Raw genomic sequence first — 19912 nt, forward strand, 5'->3', positions numbered from 1 at the left:
TCATGGTTGTTGTGCAAGTCATAGCTCTTGGAACTGGAGATCATGGTTGTTGTGCAAGTCGTAGCTCAAACCCTAGACTAGGGCTTTTTTTATTGGTCACAGGATACATACAGTTCAGTCATGGTTCTATCAGCCAGTCATCTGTAAAATTCGATCTTGGCTTTTGGACAGACCAAAGGGTGACAAGTCTTCTGATTTTGTCTTATTGTCAGCTGGAGGGGCAGGATAATCTGCTCTTAGGTCAAGTTGTTCCCATTTTCCTCATTGTCAGGATATCATATTAGAGCTGGCACTTGTTGGTGTCCGAGCAGTATTAAGGATGTCCCGGATGGGATTTGTTTCCTGTAGCTGTCGTGAAGAACTGTGTCGTTTTTATGTCTGGGATTCAGTATTCAAGGCTGGACGGATGGTGTCTAACCACCTTGGGACTAAGTTGGGTCCACGTGACATATTTTCAAGGTGGGAGATGTCCCTGTATTGTAAACAAGTATGAGTTCTTATCCCTCATAGATAAGAGTTCGGTTTTTTTTTCTTTTGATGACTACAAAATTTTTATTGTGAACTAAGGAAGAAGAAAAAAATCCTCTGCTTACCAATGAACTTGGGCACATATCTGGGTAAGAACAGAAATAGCCTATACTTTTCTTGGGTAAATGCATATTATTTTGAGCAAAAAGTAGCGTTTTATAAATTGAGTCCTCCATAGAAGTTTACCAGTTGTACTATCTATCACCCCAGGTCCCTACCTATGCTATTTTCATTTAATTTTGTAATTCATTTTTTATTAATTTTTTTTAATTATGAGAACAATGATGCAAAGAAAAAGGACAAGGTAAAGTTACCGTGGAAGGACAATCACCCATAAACAGAATTCTTAGTAGTCCCATTGCTGATATCTTAACTTTGAACTTTCAGCCAAAGAACATTAAGAAAAATAGAACAGAACCCACTTACAATTACTTTGTCCCTCAAGTCCCCAGATTGTAATCCTCTAACAGGGAAGACCCTACCACAGCTCTGACATCGACCTGCTCAAAAGAGACTTCCCTTAACACTAAGAAGACTTGACAACAACAATGACTTGCTTACAGGACAGGGTTCTCTGCATTGACCTTTAATTGTGAGGTGAAACTAGAGGACACTCTGCACCATTCTGACTGCAATGTAGGATATGCAGATTCCAGGAGCTTTAATACAAACATGATACCAACAACAGAGACTGTGTGAAAAATAAAAGTGTATTGGCACTACAGACAATGACCTGGATTGGACAAACTAGTTTGCCTGGAGCCTAGAGTTGGTCTTATGCCAGGAAACTTCAGTAGGGTCTCCTTGTATTTAGGCCAATGCTTTTCCTTTCCATGTCCCTCATATTTTGGTGGGCCTATGCAAACAATAATTGCCACTCTAACACCGTTTTTACTGTGCTCCTTTAACTCTAATCCTTAAGAAAAACAACCCACTTAAACTTTTGAGGTTGGGGCCGGGCGGTGGCGCTAGAGGTAAGGTGCCTGCCTTGCTGCGCTAGCCTAGGACGGACCGCGGTTCGATCCCCTGGCGTCCCATATGGTCCCCCAAGCCAGGAACGACTTCTGAGCGCATAGCCAGGAGTAACCCCTGAGCGTCAAATGGGTGTGGCCCAAAAAAATAACAAAACAAAAAAAAACTTTTGAGGTTAACTTAAACTAATATACATGTTCATGGTAATATAAAAAAGTACTTTTCCTTCAATGTTTAAGGAGTTACATAAGTTTTATGGCTTTAGATTGCTTTGTGTGCTGCTAAGAGCTCGTTTATATACGTATTCTCTATAAACTTTATAGATTCAGGTCTAATTTCAAGGTTTTTGATCCACTTTGAGTTGATTTTTTGTACAAGGAGTGAGGTATGGGTCAATTTTGAATTTCTTACATGTGGTTTTCCAGTTGTACCAACACCATTTATGAAAAGACTTTCTTTGTTTTATTTCAAGTTCTTGGCTCTTTTGTCAAATATTAGTTGACTATATATCTGGGGGTTTATGTCTGGAAATTCTGTTCAAACCCACTGGTCTGAGGCTCTGTCCTTGTACCATACCATGCTGTTTTGGTCACTATGGCTTTATAGTATAGTTTCAGGTTAGGTAGCGAGATGCCACACAACTTCTTGTTTTTTAGTATGCGTTTAGCTATTCTGGGTTTTTTGTGGTTCCAGATGAATTTTATGATTGATTGTTCTAATTCTTTAAAGAATTGTGTCTGAATTTGGATCGGGATTGCATTAAACCTATATAGTAGTTTTGGTAGGATAGTCATTTTGACTATGTTGATTTTACCTACCCATGAGCATGAGATGTTCTTCCATTTCCTCTTCAATTTCTTTCTGAGTGTTTTGAACTTTCCCTGGTATAGGTCCTTCACTTCCCTTCTAAGGTTGATTCCTAGGTACTTTAAATTTTTTGATACTATTTTAAATGGAGTTGTATTTTTGATCTCTCTCTCCTCAACTTCCTTATTTGTGTAGAGAAACGCTACTGTCTTTTGTGTATTGACTTTGTAGCCAGCCACTTTGCTATATTAGTTAATTGTTTCTAGGAGTTTTACTGTGGACTCTTTAGGGTTTTCGATGTATATCATCATATCGTCTGCAAAAAGAGATAGTTTGAGTTCCTCTTTCCCAATTTGGATTCCTTTGATACCCGTCTCTTGTTGGACTGCTATTGCTAGGACTTCTAAGATTATATTGAATAAGAGTGGAGAGAGTGGACAGCCTTGCCTTGTTCCTGAGTTTAGTGGAAATGCTTCCAGTTTTTTCACCATTAAGGATAATGTTGGCTGTGGGCTTTTCATAGATAGCTTTAACTATCTTGAGGAAGGTTCTTTCTAACCCTATTTTGCTGAGTGTTTTCAACATGAAAGGGTGTTAGATTTTATCAAATGCCTTCTCTGCATCGACTGATATGATCATGTGGTTTTTGTCTTTCTAGTTGTTGGTGTGATGTTTGATGTTGATTGATTTACGCATGTTGAACCAACCTTGCATTCCTGGGATGAAACCCATTTTGTCAGGTTGTATGATCTTTTTGATAAAGTGCTGAATTCGGTTTGCTAAAATTTTGTTTAGAATCTTTGCATCTATGTTCATTAGTGATATGGGTCTGTAGTTTTCTTTCTTGGTGGTGTCTTTGCCATCTTTGGGAATGAGTGTAATATTAGCCTCATAAAAGGAGTGGGGAGGATTCCTGTTTCTTCGATGGTTTGGAAGAGCCTGTGGAAAAGTGGTAGTAAGTCTTCTCAGAATGTTTGATAGAATACCCCTTTAAATCCATCTGGACCTGGACTTTTGTTCTTAGGAAGTTTCTTAATTACATCTTCAATTTCCTCTGAAGTCATTGGTCTGTTTAGGCTTTCTAGGTCTTCCTTATCCAGTCTTGTAAGATGGTATTTTTCCCAGAAATCTGTCGATTTCTACTGGGTTCTCTAGCCTAACTGATTATAGTTGTTCATAATATGATCTCATGATATGTTGTATTTCTTTGGGTTCTGTTGAAATCTTTCCCCTTTCAATGTGATCCTACTGATTTGGGTGTTTTCCCTCTTTTTTATGGTGAGATTTGCCAGTGGTTTTTCTATCTTGTCTATTTTTTCAAAAAACCAACTCCTGGTCTCATTGATTTTTTTGTATGTTTTCTTAGTTTCTATGTTGTTTATTTCTGCTCTGTTTTTTTTAATTATTATTTTTTGCCTTCTGGTTGTGGTTGGATTTCTTTGCTGCTGTTGTTCCAATTCCTTGAGGTGATCCTTTAAACTGTTGGTTTTGTCATTTTCCTTTTTCTTGACATAGGCTTGTATTGCTATGAGTTTCCCCCTAATTACTGTTTTTGCAGTGTCCCACAGATTTTGACAGGTTGTCTCTTCATTATCATTTGTTTCAAGGAATCTTTTTATTTCTCCCTTGATTTGCTCTTTGATCCAGCTGTTGTTGAGCAGCATTTTGTTTAATCTCCAGGTATTACTTTTTCTCCATTGCTTCTTCTTGTAGTCAATTTTGACCTCTGTTGCATAGTGATCTGATAGGGTGCTTCTAATGATCCTTACATTTATGATCTTATATAGGTTAGATTTGTAGATTTGTATCCTAGGACATGGTCTATTCTGGAGAAGGTTCCATGTGGGCTTTATTCTGTTTTCTGGGAATGGAGCATCCTATAAAAGTCTTTTAGCTCTAGATCTTCTAATTTTTTATTTAGGGCTCTTATGTCTTTGCTGTCCTTTTGTTTGGTGGATCTGTTCAGTGGTGATAATGGAGTATTGAGATCTCCTACAATTATCACATTTCCCATCATGTGTTTCTCCAGGTTTGCAAGCAGTTACCTCACATATTTTTCTGGCTCTACATTAGGTGCATAAATATTGACCAGGGTTAATACTTCTTGATCTAGTATTCCCCTGATCAGTAATAGTGTCCCTCTTTGTCCCTGATCACTTTTTTGAGGTTGAATGGAATGTGGTCTGATATAAGAATGGCTGTCCCTGCTCTTTTTTGTTTTCTATTAGCCTGAATAATTAATTTCCATCCTTTTATTCTAAGTCTGTGTTTGTCCTGTAGTTGTAGGTGTGTTTCTTGCAGGCAGCAGTTCGGTTTGTGTTTTCTAATCCAGTTCTCTACTTTGTGTCTCTTAATGGTAGAGTTTAGACCATTAACATTTAGGGAGATTATTGACAGAGAGGACTGTTTTGCAGTTATATTGTGTAGAGTGGTTGTTTTTACAATCGGGGGTTTGGGATGTGTAATTCGTCTCTGAGTAGGTCCTTTAGGATCGGTTTTGTTTGCGCAAATAATGCAAGATCATTTTTGTTTGAGAATGATTTTAGTCTGCCCTCCCATATAAATGAGAGTTTTGCTGAGTATTGGACTCTAGGTTGGAAATTTCTTTCATTCAGGCATTTAAATACGTTGTTCCACTGTCTTCTTGCTTGAATTATTTTAAATGGAGATCTGTTTTAAGTCTTATGTCCCTTTCTTTGTACTTGAGGGTTTTTTTTTCTCCATTATTGATTTAAGGAGATCATGTTTCTCTTTGGTTTTTGCCATTTATATTACTATATGTCTTGGTGTTGGTTTATTAGGGTCTATTTTATTAGGGACTCTCTTTGCTTCCTGGATTTGCACTGAAGTTTTTTTCCAGAGGGTGGGAAAGTTCTCTGCTATTATTTCTCTGGCTATTTGTTCTTCCCCTTTCCCTATTTCCTCCCCTTCTGGTATACCCACAATTCTTAGGTTATTTCTTTTGTCCTTGTTCATTAGATACTGGAATTTTCCTTCCAGTGCTTTGCCTTTTATTTCTTTGTTGGTTTCTTGGTCATTTTTTGTTTGCAGTTTTCCTTCGAGTGCTTCAATGTGCTTCTCCAACTGTGTGTTTCTGTTCATAAGGCTTGTTACATTGTCTTTTCATTTCTTCAATTCCTTTTATATGGACTCTCTCATGTTCTTTAACATTTCTTCTTTAATTTGGCTGATTTGTTCATCCATAGATTTCTTATACTCATTGGCTAGCGTTTCTTTCATTTCCTTATCAAGTCTTGCATTTCCTTCCTCATGGCTGCTTTTAGGTCTCCTTCCCATGGATCTGTGCATTTTGGTGGACTTGGAAACTTGCCAGGGTTTGTCTCCGTATCTCCAGATGTTAGGGTTCTCCTTGATTTACCCATATTTTCTTGCATTTATTGGTGTGGCTTGGAGTGCAGTGCCTTCCAGATTCAGCCTGCTTTGGCCCCCTGTGGCTTGGGGATGGATCCCCTCCCTGAGCGTGGTTCTAGCGGGTCTGTTGGGTGAGGTCGCTGAGGTTTGGCTCCTCGTGTGTTCTCTGGTGGGGCCTCTTCAGTTGTTCTTCCCTTTTGGTGCCAGGTATTTCAGTTGTGCTCCTGGCCACAATGCCCCACCCCCCCCTACCTGAGAGTCAGCCCTGCCACTTTCTTCAGTGGGCCTGGTTGATTCCCTTTGCTTATTCCTGCCAGCTGGTGCAGTTCCACTCCTGGCCACAATGGTGGAGGGTGCTTTGAGACTAGGGCCCTGGCCTCTCTCCCCTGTCTGGGAATCAGCGGAGCTTTGCCCCTCCAGGTCTCAGCCAAAGAAATTTCCTCAATCAGACCCCCGGCAGCTTTCCTCGGCCCCTGGAGTTTGAGGTCTACTCCTGGACTCAGGGGGGCAGGCTTCTGTAGCCCACCCAAAGGTTAGGGGGGCGGTCCCACCCTCCCCTCTGTTCCAAAGATCCCAGCCTGTCCCAGCATAGCTGGGTGGCTCGGGAGCCAGTCAGGGGGTACCTAGGGGGTGATTGCTTCCTCACCTGTGTCTGCACGTGTCTGGTGCGGCGGGTGGATTGAGCGCAGGGGACGCCTGGGGATGGTTGCTTCCTTACCTGTGTCTGGGCCAGTGTGTGGGTCCAGGGTGCACGCAGGGAGTACCCTGGGTGTTCGCTCCCCCACTGGCTCCAGGCCACCATGACGGTCCTGGTCCTGAGGTTCCAGGGCTAGCGCAGGGGGTACCTGTGGTGCTTGGTTCCTGAAGGGCTTTTGGGCTAGCTTCTGGGCCGGCTTTTGGGCCTGGGGTGTGTGGGTCCGGCATGCGGGGTCTGGGGTGAGCGCAAGGGGTACCTGTGGTGCTTGGTCCCTCACCGGCTTCCAGGCTGGCTTCTGAAACCTTTTTATAAAAAACTCCAATTCCTTGCTTTTTCAAACTGGAGAGGAAGGCTGCAGCTGGACCCAGAAAATTCCACTTGCCAGGATTACTGCTCATCTTCTACTGGCATTGCTGGGAACCTGGACAGACAGCTGGCCGAAGGCCCCCAGGACTGACCAGTTAGTCCTGGAGACCAAGAGCCCCCCACGCCAAGCTGGCTTTCAAGGCCAGGTCTGGCATCTGAGCTCTGGAGGGATGGGGAGGAGGCAAACTCCTCCCCCATGCTTTTTCATACTGGAGAGGGAGGCTGCAGCTGGACCCAGACGATCCCACATGCCAGGATTCCTGCTCCTCTCCTACGGGTATGGCTGGGAATCTGGGTAGACAGCTGGCCAATGGCCTCCTGGGCTGACCACCTAGTCCAGGAGACCGAGATCCCCCCATGGCAAACTGGTCTTCAGGGCCAGGTTTGGCAACTGGGCTCTGGGGGAAGGGGGGAGGAGGGAAACTCCTCCTGTATTCATACTGAACACCCTGTAGCGGTGTCTTTTCTTACTAGTACTCATTTTTGATGCACCCATGTGACAAATATACTTTTCAAGCATTATCTAAAAATGTTCTTCATTCTAGATATTTCCTAGGAAAGAAAACAAAATACCAAAGATTTGGATGATAACACTCAAATAGATCTTTAAAGTCAGTCTTTATGGACGTGACTTTCCATACTGAGTCCAAGCCGAAATCACAAACAATTCATATATATGTATTGTATATAGCCCCTGTCATGTATTACCTCTCCCCTACACCTGTGTCTCCTCTATCCCCTCATTTTTCAATCCTGACCCATTGTCTTCCCCTAATTTAACCCTCTTTACCCTCAGTTCCTAACTCGGTAGGCACCAAGATTGACCTCCTGCCCCAACAAACCACTTTCCAGCTCCTCAGTGAAAGACACATTTTGGGTCCCCGTTCTCATGCATCAGCAAAGAACTACAACCAGCTGACTCATGCTTGATGAGCCACCCCCACCAAATCGTGGACTGTTGCACGATACAGGAATCGGCCTCAGCAAAACTCCCAGCTCAAAGACACTATATGGTCTTGTAATGCAGCAAAGCATGTCTCAAACTCAATTCCAAGGCCTGTGAATCAAAAAGTACCTTGGCTTTTACTCCCCACAAGAATATATCAAAAGACTTAATTGGGAGTCTTATATTGCCTATGGAAGCTCAATACCTGTATAACAATACATCTTAAAATGTGTATTTTTAAATATACAAGTAGCTTCCTCCACCACTTGTTTATATTCGAATACCATTTCTTTTTAACCCAGTTTTATTTATTTGTTCTATTTTAATATATACACTTTTTCTCTATCCTTACCATTTTTGGTGCTGCTTGGTACAAAAAGCCTCAGAACAAAACCAGATGACAGAGACTGTGTGTGCAGCCTGTCATCCTTACCCAGAATAGCACCAGCAACACAGTATTACACCATACGTTTTTGTATGGGCACAGTAAAAAAAGGGGAAACCATAGAAACAGAAACAAGAACTTATCTTCTAGGGATAAGAACTCACTTTTTATAGCAGAAGTGTGCCTCCCATCCTGAACATGTGTCATGTGGATACAACCAGTCCCCAGGAGATTGGACAGTGTTAGTCCAATCCGAAACCCCAGATCCCCGATGTAGAAATGATACAGCTCCTGGCAACACCACCAGGAACTAAGCTCCATTGGGAGATTTATAACACCTACTCTGGCATCAACTTGTGCCAGTTTTGATATGACAACGAGGAAAGGAAAACTTGACCTAAGACCAGGCTGTCCATCACGTCACCTAACAAAATGGAAATTGGAAGAGCTATCATCCTTTGAACTGTGAAAAATAAGAGCACCAACAACAGAAAACTGACTTTGACAACTGTGACTGAACAGAGCCTACCTTGGGACTACTAAGGAAAACCCTACCCTAGGCTGTAGTCCAGGACACATAAAAAACAACAACAAGATATCTTATTGCAGAGGTCCAACTTGGACAACGGAGACTGAGCAGAACCTTTGGATTCATAATATCCTAGGCTTTGGCTTAGGGACTGAATGAAAACAGGGAGCAAGTGTTACAGAAGACTGAACACACAACAATGATGGATAGGAACCTCTAGAACCTAGAGACTCTATCCTAGACCCTGACCTATAACCTGCACAAATACCAAGATCGCTAGCTACAGTGGCTTGATTTTCTCACACACAACTGAGAGGAAACTTTCCTGGCATCACAAAAAAGCCTTTGGGAGGGGGTAATGAGTATATATGGAGCCAGGGGTTGATCCCATGATCGTATGCTTCAAGGATGGAGAAACCTTAAATCTCTTAGGCCACGGGAATTCCCTTTCTTCCCTAATGCTTACTGTGCCTATGCAAAAAGAAAAAAAAAAGTGGGGGGAACGCCAAACCCTACCACTCCAGCACCCATACTTTTTCTTGTTTTGTTTTGATTTGTTAGTTTTTGACTTTATTTTCCTTCTCCTTTTTCTTCCACTTTTCTCTTTCTTTTTCACACTTGTGGTTATTATTTAGAGATTTGTTTTTATTTTTATTTGCCGGGTCCATTTTTTTTCTTTTTTCTTCCATTTTTCTTTCTTTTTTTCCTCTCTCTTCTTTTTTTTTTTTTTTTTTTTTTTGGTAGTTGTCACCAATTTTTTTCTCCCCTTTTTCTTATCCTTTTTATCTCCAATGATGGTAGAATGGATGCTCAACCTACAATAAGCTGTAAAGTGGAGACCAGTTGCACTAGCATACTGGGGGGTAGAGGAGGGAGATATGGGATGCATATTGGGAACAGGGCCGGAGGGAGGACAGCACTGGTGGTGGAAATGCCCCTCATTCATTGTCACTATGTACCATAAATGATGCAGTGAAAGATTTGTAATGCACTTTGGTCACAATAAAAATTTTTAAAAAATCAGCTTCAATTTTTTGGGTCCACATCTGTTTGACCCTCAGGGGTTACTCCAGACTATGTGCTCAGAAATCGCCCCTGGGTTGGTGTTACTGAAGTCATTATCTGAGGATTTATGAACTGATTGGTAGTGATTACAAAGGAGTTCTCTTATACTATTCAAGTAGCCAGAATCTGGAAACAACTGAACTACCTGAGAACAGATGAGTGTATCAAGAATCGATGGAGCATCTACACAACGGAATTTCTATGTAGCTCTTAGGAAAGTTAAGTGGTGAAATTTTATACATGAATGGATATGCGGAGTATTATGCTGAGTAAGATGAGTCAGAGGAAGAGGAATAGATATATAATGTTTTTACTTACTCATTTATGAAATATTATAAAAGGATATGATAATAATATCCAGAGACAACAGAGATGAGGGCCAAAAGGACCAATCCCTGGTAGGAAGCTTGCTACAAATCACAGGGTAATGCAGTTAGAATTGAGAAGGGAACACTATATAGGACAATGATTGTTGGAAATGATCCCGCTGAACAAGAACTTGGTACTTAAAAAAAGTAAAGTTATATGTATAATACCTTTTCAGTAACAATATCACAAAATAACAATCTTGCAAATATTCAAAGTATCTAGAAAAAGAAAAAGAAAGAGAGGAGAGAGGGAAAGAGAGAGAAATAGAAAGATAGGGATAGAGAGAAGAAAATGTCTGTCATAGAGGCAGGTGGGGATGAAGACAGGCAGAGAAGAGGGTATGGCAGAGAGCAGAAGGAAAAGTGGGGACACTGGTGGTCATAAATGTGGTCTGGTAAAGAGTGTTGTACACTCTATGACTAAAACTCAATCATGAGCAACTTTGTAACTAAAGAACGTCACTGTATATATGAACAACCTTGTAAACATTGTGTTTAAATAAAGTAATTTTAAAAAAGAAGTCCTTTTAAACCTTCTTGAAAAATTGGATTAAAGGCTATGAATTCCCTAAAAAATAAAAATTAGGTCCAGAAAGATTCATTCAAGGGATAAATAACAATTTTAATCAAACTTTTTTAGAATTTAAGAGCAAAGTAATACTTCCCAATTAATCCTGTGGAACCAGCATTACCTTGACACTAAAACTAGAGAATAAATAATAGGAAATGGACCTCACCTCCCCATGTCCATCATGAAAGTGGATGAAAAAATTCTGAGCAAACTTTTATACAACTGAATCTCTCACCCACAGAAACAGAAAATCACAATTGATTAGTTGAGTTCAATAATTTAAATGTTGGGCTAACATTTGAATTTCAGCCAGTAACACGAACACATTGGCAGATAACTGTAAAAGTAAAAATCATTGCTATTGAAAGAAAGAAGTAATATTACTTTTGTTCACAAGACATCTGGATTATTTTTGTAGAAAATAAAAATCTCCATGAAAGTTACCTGTTAAAACAAGCCGGTGTCACAAAGTGACAGGTTACAGGACAGTGTTTTTAAATAAATTTTATTTTTATGTCCCAGTAATAAAATGACACGTTGCCTTTGTCTTTTCCAGTCTCAAGACAAGAATTTTAGAACGACCAGTCTCCAAACTACTTCATAATGTTTCAAGTGCTCTACAAGCACTAGGTTTGCTAGTGAAACTCTTTGGTGATGTTTTGAGCTTTTTGGCAACATTTCTTCACCAGTTGAACCAGGGTAATTCGAAACAATTTAGTGTTTGTTTTTGATCACCACCCTTTTTCTGATGCAGCCACACATTATCTTTCATGTCCCAGAACTCTGCTTCAGTGATCAGACTCCAAAGCTCTCAGTTCTCTTCGTTTCTCTCATTTAGGTGAATGTCCCTGCCCTGTGCAATTATGTTGTGTTTATTTCCATAAGATCATGTTTCTGAAGAATCAACAAGCTAAATGTATTTGAAAGTGGTTTTTCCTTGAAGGGTTTTTGTTTGGTTTGTCGTTTTGTTGTGTGTTTTTTTGCTTGTATTGTTTTTCTGCCTTTGAAAAAGGTTTCACTGGCTAATAAATTTATTTTTTAATTTGGGGGACACAACCAGTGGTACTCCGGGCTTAGTTCACATTCTGTGCACAAGGATCACTCCTGGCAGTGCTCTGAGAACCATATGGGGTGCTGAATATTGAATCCGGGTCAGCTGTGTGCAAAGCAAGCAATTTTCCTATTCCCTCCAACCCAGTAAATAATCTCCATCTTTGCTTAACTTCTGAGTTTACTCAGGATGTCTCTCTCAATAGGGAAAGTGTTGAAAGCCTGATTCAGAAGCATTCTTATGCCCGCTCACCCATCCGTACCTATGGAGGAGAAGAAGATGTGCTGGGGGATGAGGGTCAGACGGCACAAAATCGAGGTAAGAGCTCTGCTAGCTGTGAAGTCACTTTGAGCATGGGCACCCAAGGGAAATGAAAGGCAGATAGAGGATGAGACTTCCATGTCAATGGGCCCCAGTATCTCAGGTGTCTCCTTAGAGGGAATGAGCCCCACGAGTATCACCCAACTCTGTATTTTGCTTTTGCATCTCAAGTAATTATGCTGCTGAAGATTTTCTTTGATTTTGGCGGGGAGGCGAGGCTAATAACAAAAGTAAGTCTCACAAGTTACTTGTCCAAGATCTGCTATTTAACAGACTCTAAGGACTCTGGAGAAAGTCCCTTAATTTTTCTGAACCTCGGCTTTATAATTTAGAAATCAAGGAATATATCTACTCAGCTTACCTAAGGAAGATAATGGAAGTGCTTCTCTGAAAAGAGGGTTTTTTCTTTGATGGACAATATAGAGGCAGCAACTGTGGTACCAAACTGGGCAGAGCTGAGAAGCCCCTATTGTGGGTCTCTAGGAGACCCTTAGTCCCTGGCTTCCAAGCAAAGCACCCACAGTGACCAGTCCTGGGAGCAGCACTGTTCATGTGGGGGAGAGGCCATGGCATATTTTATGTCCATATAGCAAAAGAACATATTTAGCAAAGTTTAGGTTTTCTTATAGTGAAATCCCAGTGACCAGCTAGTGATTCTTTACTCAGGAAGTTTCATAATCATTCTTCTCTAGAACACAGTGATGTAAGAAAAATTAATCCCGTAACTTCTTAATTATTTAATAAAAATGATGAAAGAGGCTGCAGAAGTAGTTACCTGTGGTTTTCTGAGCAGCACTAGAGAATCTTCCTGAAAATAGAACCAGTCATAGCCCCAGAGTATTGGCAGTGTGGCCCAAATCTCCTTTCCCTGTCTCAAAGAAAAGCAAAAGAGCAAATCTAATGTGTACTTATAACTAGGAAAATGCGTCGTTGTATGAAGAACCAGAAGAACCTAAGTTATATTGCAGAGATCAGGACCAATTCCATCAGCTTGGGCTTTCTTCCAAGGGATTTGGGTCAATACTGTCAGACATGGTTATTCACATTTTGGCCACCCTGTTTGAATATGTAGGCTGTCTAATAAGTTAGGCCATTTTCTATTTAGTAAATTCTTGTATAGGCATATAGCTGTTTTCCCTAAAAAGTAGTTTTATCTCATGGTTGCTTTATTTTCTAAAATGGCACCTTTGTTTACTTATACATACACATACATGTGTATATACAGACATATTGGTATGTGAAAATATATGGATCTTAACACATGATTTTGTTCTTGATTTATTCCTTGAAATAGAGTTTCTAGTGTAATGAGTTGTTTTTCCTTACAGGATCAGCTTTTACAACATCTGATAACTTGTCTCTGAGCTCCTGGGTATCCTCTTCATCCAGTTTTCCTGGATTTCAACATCCACAGTCCCTGACTGCTCTTGGTACCAGCACAGCATCCATAGCAGCACCCATTCCTCACCCCATCCAGGGTTCTCTGCCTCCATATAGCCGACTTGGGATGCCTTTGACCCCATCAGCCATTGCCAGCTCCATGCAAGGAAGTGGCCCAACATTTCCTTCCTTTCACATGCCCAGGTATCATCACTACTTCCAGCAGGGCCCTTATGCTGCTCTCCAGGGACTGCGCCATTCTTCTGCTGTGATGACACCATTTGTATGACTCTTCTGAAAACAGGAGAAGATCTGACACAGAATGTGCAGATGGGGATGGAAATGTTGGACAGGGCCGAGTGGGTGGGATCTGGGTTGTTGGAGCAAGAGGGACTTATTCAGAGGAAAGCTGGGCTCACAATATACCTATTCCTGAAGTTGACACCATGGACCAGGATTCATCTGGAATAGTGGGATAGCTTTTGTGTTTGAGAATTTTTGTCAAGTTCTCAGCCAGCATAAGCCATACAGTGATCTATCAGTTTTCCCCCAAGAGTGAATAACAACAAACCAGATGAACTTTAAGGTGCATTATTCTTCTCTTCAAATGTTGTGTTGATGCAGTACTGTATAAAGTCAACATATATAGGTTTTCTTTCTGCTTTCCACAGGTAAAAACAATTCTCAAAGAGGCAATACTGTATAACATACCATAATGCATAGTGATTAACTTAGGTCCCTTTCTCTTCATAGAAATGAGAACCAATAGAGAAGTATTTGTAGTGCTATAGTTGAGCATGGTCAGTTTTCTATTGTGTAAGTTTAATGAGGAAGGAGGTGAGATTATGTTGGGACATCCTGTTTTGTGGAAAAATGAATGGGTGGATGGGCAGACAGATGATAATGACTTTACAAAATTCTTATTCTAGTAATTATGGGCCAATACACGAAAAGAGCTTTTTTTTTCAGTTTCATCTCTTTTATTCCTTACTCTCTTTCTAGAAATTGTTGCCTTTTATAAGAGGGAAAATCTTCAATATATATTTGAAGCAAGAGGCTGTTTATGTTAAAAAAGAAAAGATATTATTGTTCTGTGTTGTGTTCTAAAACATACAACTAACTTATTCACCAGGAACACTACAATTTCTATGTGGTGACACATTAGATTTGCTTTCACTTATAACTGCAATAAAAAGTGTTTGTCCTATTCTGAAAGGAATTTTTCTGTCATGGGGGTCACAAGCCCCTTCAGTTTTAGGAACTGAACTTTGAGGAACTTTGTTTTCCATGTCAGGTTTGTAGTTAAATAAGAATTTTTGAATGACCTTTCTATCTGTCCTTTGAGCCATCCTTTAACCTATGCTTGTGAAGACTAGAGTGCCCTTTTATATGACTTTTTCTCATCTTGTCTCACATTCAGCAACTCGTATTTTACCACTTTTCTATGTTTATCATATAGAATTGTATGCAGATTCAGTGATCCCCTGACTGAAACTCAGCCAGTGCTTTTGAGTTAATGTAAAGCATTTATCCACTTTATTTTTAACACTTGTCTTCTAGCATATATAATACTAGTGGATCATAGTTTAGTTTTATAAAATCTCTATTCTTTCTACATCCTAGCATTTATGGCCAGAATAGTTCATTTTGTATTTCTCCACAGTTTATTTCCCTCATGATATATTCCTGGATTGTATACTCCTTCAATTTTAGATACTGTACATTCTAGCTATAGGCTTTGACCTGTTGTCCTTAAAAATTCCCCAAATACTTATTTTCATGGTTATATGTAACACTCATTTTGCTTTTCTCTGACTATAGAAATATGGAATCTGTGACTGCTGTAGTGATCCTTGAGAGTATAAACAGTGTATTCATCACATCAGTCTCCAGTGAGATTTTATTTTGTTGTTTTAATGTTATATATTTTTTCTTTTTTTTTGGTTTTTGGCCCACACCCGGTGATGCTCAGGAGTTACTCCAGGCTATGCACTCAGAAATTGCTCCTGGCTTGGGGGCCATATAGGACTCCGGGGAATCGAACCGTGGTCCATCCTAAGTTAATGCATGCAAGGCAGATGCCCTACCATTTGCACCACCACTCCGGCCCCTAATGTTATATTTTTCTGCATCAAATACCTTTCTTTGGCATTTCCAGCCTGCATAACAAGGCACACTAGCATCACTTGTTTGTGTGTTGCCATTGTTGGACTAGCACTTGCCTTTCATTGTATCTCAAAGTTTACTTACAGAGAAGCATGGGCTGCATTAACCAAGTATCCCAAAGTCTTATGAAAGATACTTCAGATTAATTTCTTTTTTTTTTTTTTTTTTTTTTTTGGTTTTTGGGCCACACCCAGTAACGCTCAGGGGTTACTCCTGGCTATGTGCTCAGAAGTTGCTCCTGCCTTGGGGGACCATATGGGACACCGGGGGATCGAACCGCGGCCCATCCAAGGTTAGCGCAGGCAAGGCAGGCACCTTACCTTTAGCGCCACCGCCGGGCCCCTTCAGATTAATTTCTAATTTCTTGCATATTACGATATAGTATCCACAAACAGCTCATTTTCAAGAAAAAGCACAGGTGTGCAATTATTTAAAAAATAAGTAATGTTGAATGTAATTATTCATATAACCACATAGGAGTTTAACACTTAATAATTGGCCTATTGCCAGTGGTCCATATTTAATAAATATTAAAGCAGGAATAACAAAAGCAAATGCTATCTTAACATAATGATGACCCTGTATTCTGGTAAATTATTGGTCTACTAAAGTATCATTTTCTGAATTTTTAAAAATAGGAATGAAAGGTTTATTTTAGCATTTTCCCTGATCTGTGTGCCTAAAAGTAGGTTTGTATGTTTTTCTTAAATATAATTTTACATAAGTACCTCCTGATTCCATATTTCTATTTCACAATTATGGAATAGAACAGGGGTCTTCAAACTTTTTAAAGTGGGGGCCGGATTATGGTCCCTTAGAGAGCTAGAGGGCCGGATTATGGTCCCTTAGAGAGCTGGAGGGCCGGACTATGTGAGCTATTAATTCCTACTCACACTGCACATATCTTATATAAATAAAATGAAAACCATTTATAAATAAACAGATCACGCGCCAGTATTTCAATGGGAACTGTGGGCCTGCTTTTGGCTAATGAGATGGTCAATGTCCGGTTCCATATTTGTCACTGCCAGCCGTAACAAGTGATGCAAGTGGGCATCAGTTAATCTTGATCTGGTTAAAGATTTCAGATGTTTCATTCTTGAAAAAGTCTGTTCACAGGCATAAGTGCTACCAAAGATGGTTACCATTTTGAGTGCATGGTTCCTGATATTTGGATATACACTGAGTGTATATGCTGGCAGGTATCTTGGCAACCAAACAGCGCTCACTGCTGGCGGACCGGATCAGACTCCTCTGTGGGCCGCATGTGGCCGGCGGGCCGTAGTTTGAAGACCCCTGGAATAGAAGATTAAAAATAGAGTACTTAGAGAAAGACTGAATGAACTATCAAAGCATGTCCTTATAAAACCAATCCTGAGATTCTTAATTGAATACATATTTAAAGTATCTGGTATTATTTGAACCAGAAAAAAGCAGTACAAGTGAAATATTCAATCTGAGCCAGTTGAGCATGAAGATAGGCTAGATACTTAACTCTAAATGAGCCTTTCTAAATTATTCTGATTCTTTATTCTAACTTCTGACATCTGAAAGAATAAAATAATATATAGATAATTAGCAGGTATGTCAATAGAGTAATAAAGAGCTTAAATTACAGTATATTTGGGATAAATTCAGGGTTCCCTCAAATATATCATAGACTCAGAAGTTGGCTTTCACTCATATGAAGAGCTGTAAGAGGCCCTCCAGGGCTGCTTTATCTGAACTGGAGCCATTTATTCATAACTCAGTAGATTCTACATGTATAATGTAAATTATAAATTTACATTTATGCATTCTAAGTAATATAAAGATAAAGCTATATGTTTGTTTCTAACACATTGTTAGGTAATAAGCTCTCAGTGAATTTGTGTTGACTTGCTGGCCTTCATATATAGCAGTTTATAATGATATTTGTTTTTGCAAAGCTCCTTTTCCTTGTAGGTAGGTACAGACTGGGAGATGATCAGAAGCTGATGATTTCTGTAAAAACCCTGTGTTTGTCTATGGTAGGATGAAATTCTGGGTGCCAACATTCCCCTTTTCTCACGCATCCACATCTCTGCAATGGCATTCATCCATTCACAACATTCTTCACCCAATAAGAAAAGAAATCCTTTAATGCCTCTGGAACATTTGTTCATTATATAATACCAAGTTTAGTAATACCAGAGTAACTAAAACTTAGTTAAGAAAGAAAAGCAACAAAACCCAATTCTGAAATGTGCAGGTTCTTCTATGGCAAGAAAATACAGCATTTTACTAAATCTTCTATAGATTCAACTAGGAAAATGTTTTTTATTATTGTATATGAAATGTATGATATCTAAAATTTTAAAATGATTACCAACATAAAGAGTTGGACAGAAATAAAGCACTGATCTGAAAAGATTTTCAACTGGTTCATTTAGGAAGCTAGGCTAAGGAAGAGAAATGGAGGTTTTAATATCAACTTAAAATTTACACATTTTTATAAACAAACCAAAGGGAAAAGTTACAAATTCTGAAAGCTAGAAACCATAAACAACACTAAAAACAATCCATGATATTTGCATATATTTTAATATTTCTTCCGCATGTTTAAATCTGCAAAGACTCATATATGAATAGTTGATAGATTAAATAACCTATAGATATTTTCTGGTTCTTCTTTATCTGTCTTTCCTTCCATTATGCTTCCCCTCTTTAATAAGAAGAAAATTAAAAGCTTTTGACAAAATAATATGTGGACAAAAAATACATGGTTGTATTTTACTTCTCATTAAAACACAATATTTAGTTGTTTTTTAATACGTTATAAAAACTAAAGGAAGATTGTTTTATTTCCTGTAGGATAAAATTGTATAGACATAATCTTTGTAGTAGACTCTGTCACAGTTTCATTGTTTGCTGTGTTTATTTGCTTAATGAATCAATTGTGTGAGAACAGTCGTTGTAATGGAGTGTGTGAGGAAGGGGTGGGGGAAGGGCATGGGAAATATTTTATGAGAAAAGAAAGCCCAATACTATGAAATTACAGCTAAATGAAGTTCTTTTTAAGTGCAATATATTTATTTCTGCTAGAAATGTATTATCAACATTATGTAATATTTGAAGCATTACATGTTATTTGTAAACAGCTTAAAATTATATATTACCCAGAATTGTACATAAGTACCAATGTGTGAATATTAATTTCTTTCATTAAGAGCAGTGTGACTTGATACATATACACATATTACACTTTTTCATTATTCTACACACTTGGCTAAATACGTTTTTTTGTGCCTGTTTTATCACCTGGAAGAAATGAGGAAAGTTACAACTGTCATTACTACAATCCAGCCAGACCAACCCAATGGATTACTGTGCAGGGCCTTTGTTTTATTTTAAGTTTCTTTGCAAAGTCCTCAAAGAAGACAACTCTCAAGTCTGCACCAGCTCCCATATTTCTGCAGTCCCCTTCACTGATTTTCTCTTCTTAATGAAGCCTTTGAGTTTTGAAACTATGTGCTTCATTTTGCTGAGTGATTGTGAAGACTCCATAAAGCTTAAAGAACTTCTGCCTCTCATTCTACTCATGAACTCTTGGATGTATGTGCTCTAATGCTATTACATTAAGCAGGCTGGCACAAATAAGATTAGCCAATTCAGTCTTAATTCGTCTTCCACATGACAGTCTTTCAAAAATATTGACATTATCATACTTTCTGCTTTCAGAAGTCAATTCACCTTTGTTTTTTGTGCATGCCAAACACAAGTCTTCTACAAATCTTCTATTTGGAATGATTCCAAACTTAAATGTTTAAACAATAGTAAAAAGAAACACTATATACTCTTTACCATGATTCTCTAGTTGTTAACTCTGCCTCAGTTTGTCTTATTCTTTGAATTTACAATAGCAGGTGCATACACACATACATGTATTAATACATAAGCTTCACTTATGCAATTTAAGGTTCTGTCCTAAAGATGAGAAATTTAATAAAATGTCCACAGTTGTGTTAGCAACTGCAGGGACTTCAAAACTGGTACAACTTATTCCAAAATTGTCCAATGACCTAGTGATATCTTTACCCCTTCAAATTTAAATCAAAATTAAATACTGCATTTATTTGTCTTGTGTCTTTGGACTCTTTTAGTCTAGTGTATTTGTCAAGGCTCTCATTATCTTTTATAGCAAAAACATTTTTGAGTGGGTTTAAATTTATTACCATTCTTATTCTCATGATTCAACCATCCCAGGCTTAATATTCTCTCCAGTTGATTCTTGTGTTCTTTTGACATACCTTTTTTTTTATCTTATCACTTTGTCAGCTTCTCACATAACAAGCTCAAACTTACTTTAACCTTCACTACCCCAGCCCTGGAACCAGTCATCTCTAAAAGGAGACCAGATTTGTTCTAGC

At 39.1% G+C, this 19912-nt stretch overlaps 1 protein-coding gene across 1 annotated transcript in view; it reads left to right on the forward strand.

Annotated features, from left to right (window-relative positions):
* Positions 1 to 13647, forward strand: part of TBX20 (T-box transcription factor 20) — a 63653-nt gene extending 50006 nt beyond the window's left edge. The window contains exons 7-8 of the mRNA XM_049782171.1: positions 11863 to 11975; positions 13307 to 13647. Of these exons, the coding sequence (XP_049638128.1) occupies positions 11863 to 11975; positions 13307 to 13647 (454 nt within the window). The remainder of the gene's footprint in view (positions 1 to 11862; positions 11976 to 13306) is intronic.
* The last annotated feature ends 6265 nt before the right edge of the window (positions 13648 to 19912 follow it).

Source organism: Suncus etruscus, chromosome 10, assembly GCF_024139225.1.
Source record: "Suncus etruscus isolate mSunEtr1 chromosome 10, mSunEtr1.pri.cur, whole genome shotgun sequence".
Taxonomy (NCBI): domain Eukaryota; kingdom Metazoa; phylum Chordata; class Mammalia; order Eulipotyphla; family Soricidae; genus Suncus; species Suncus etruscus.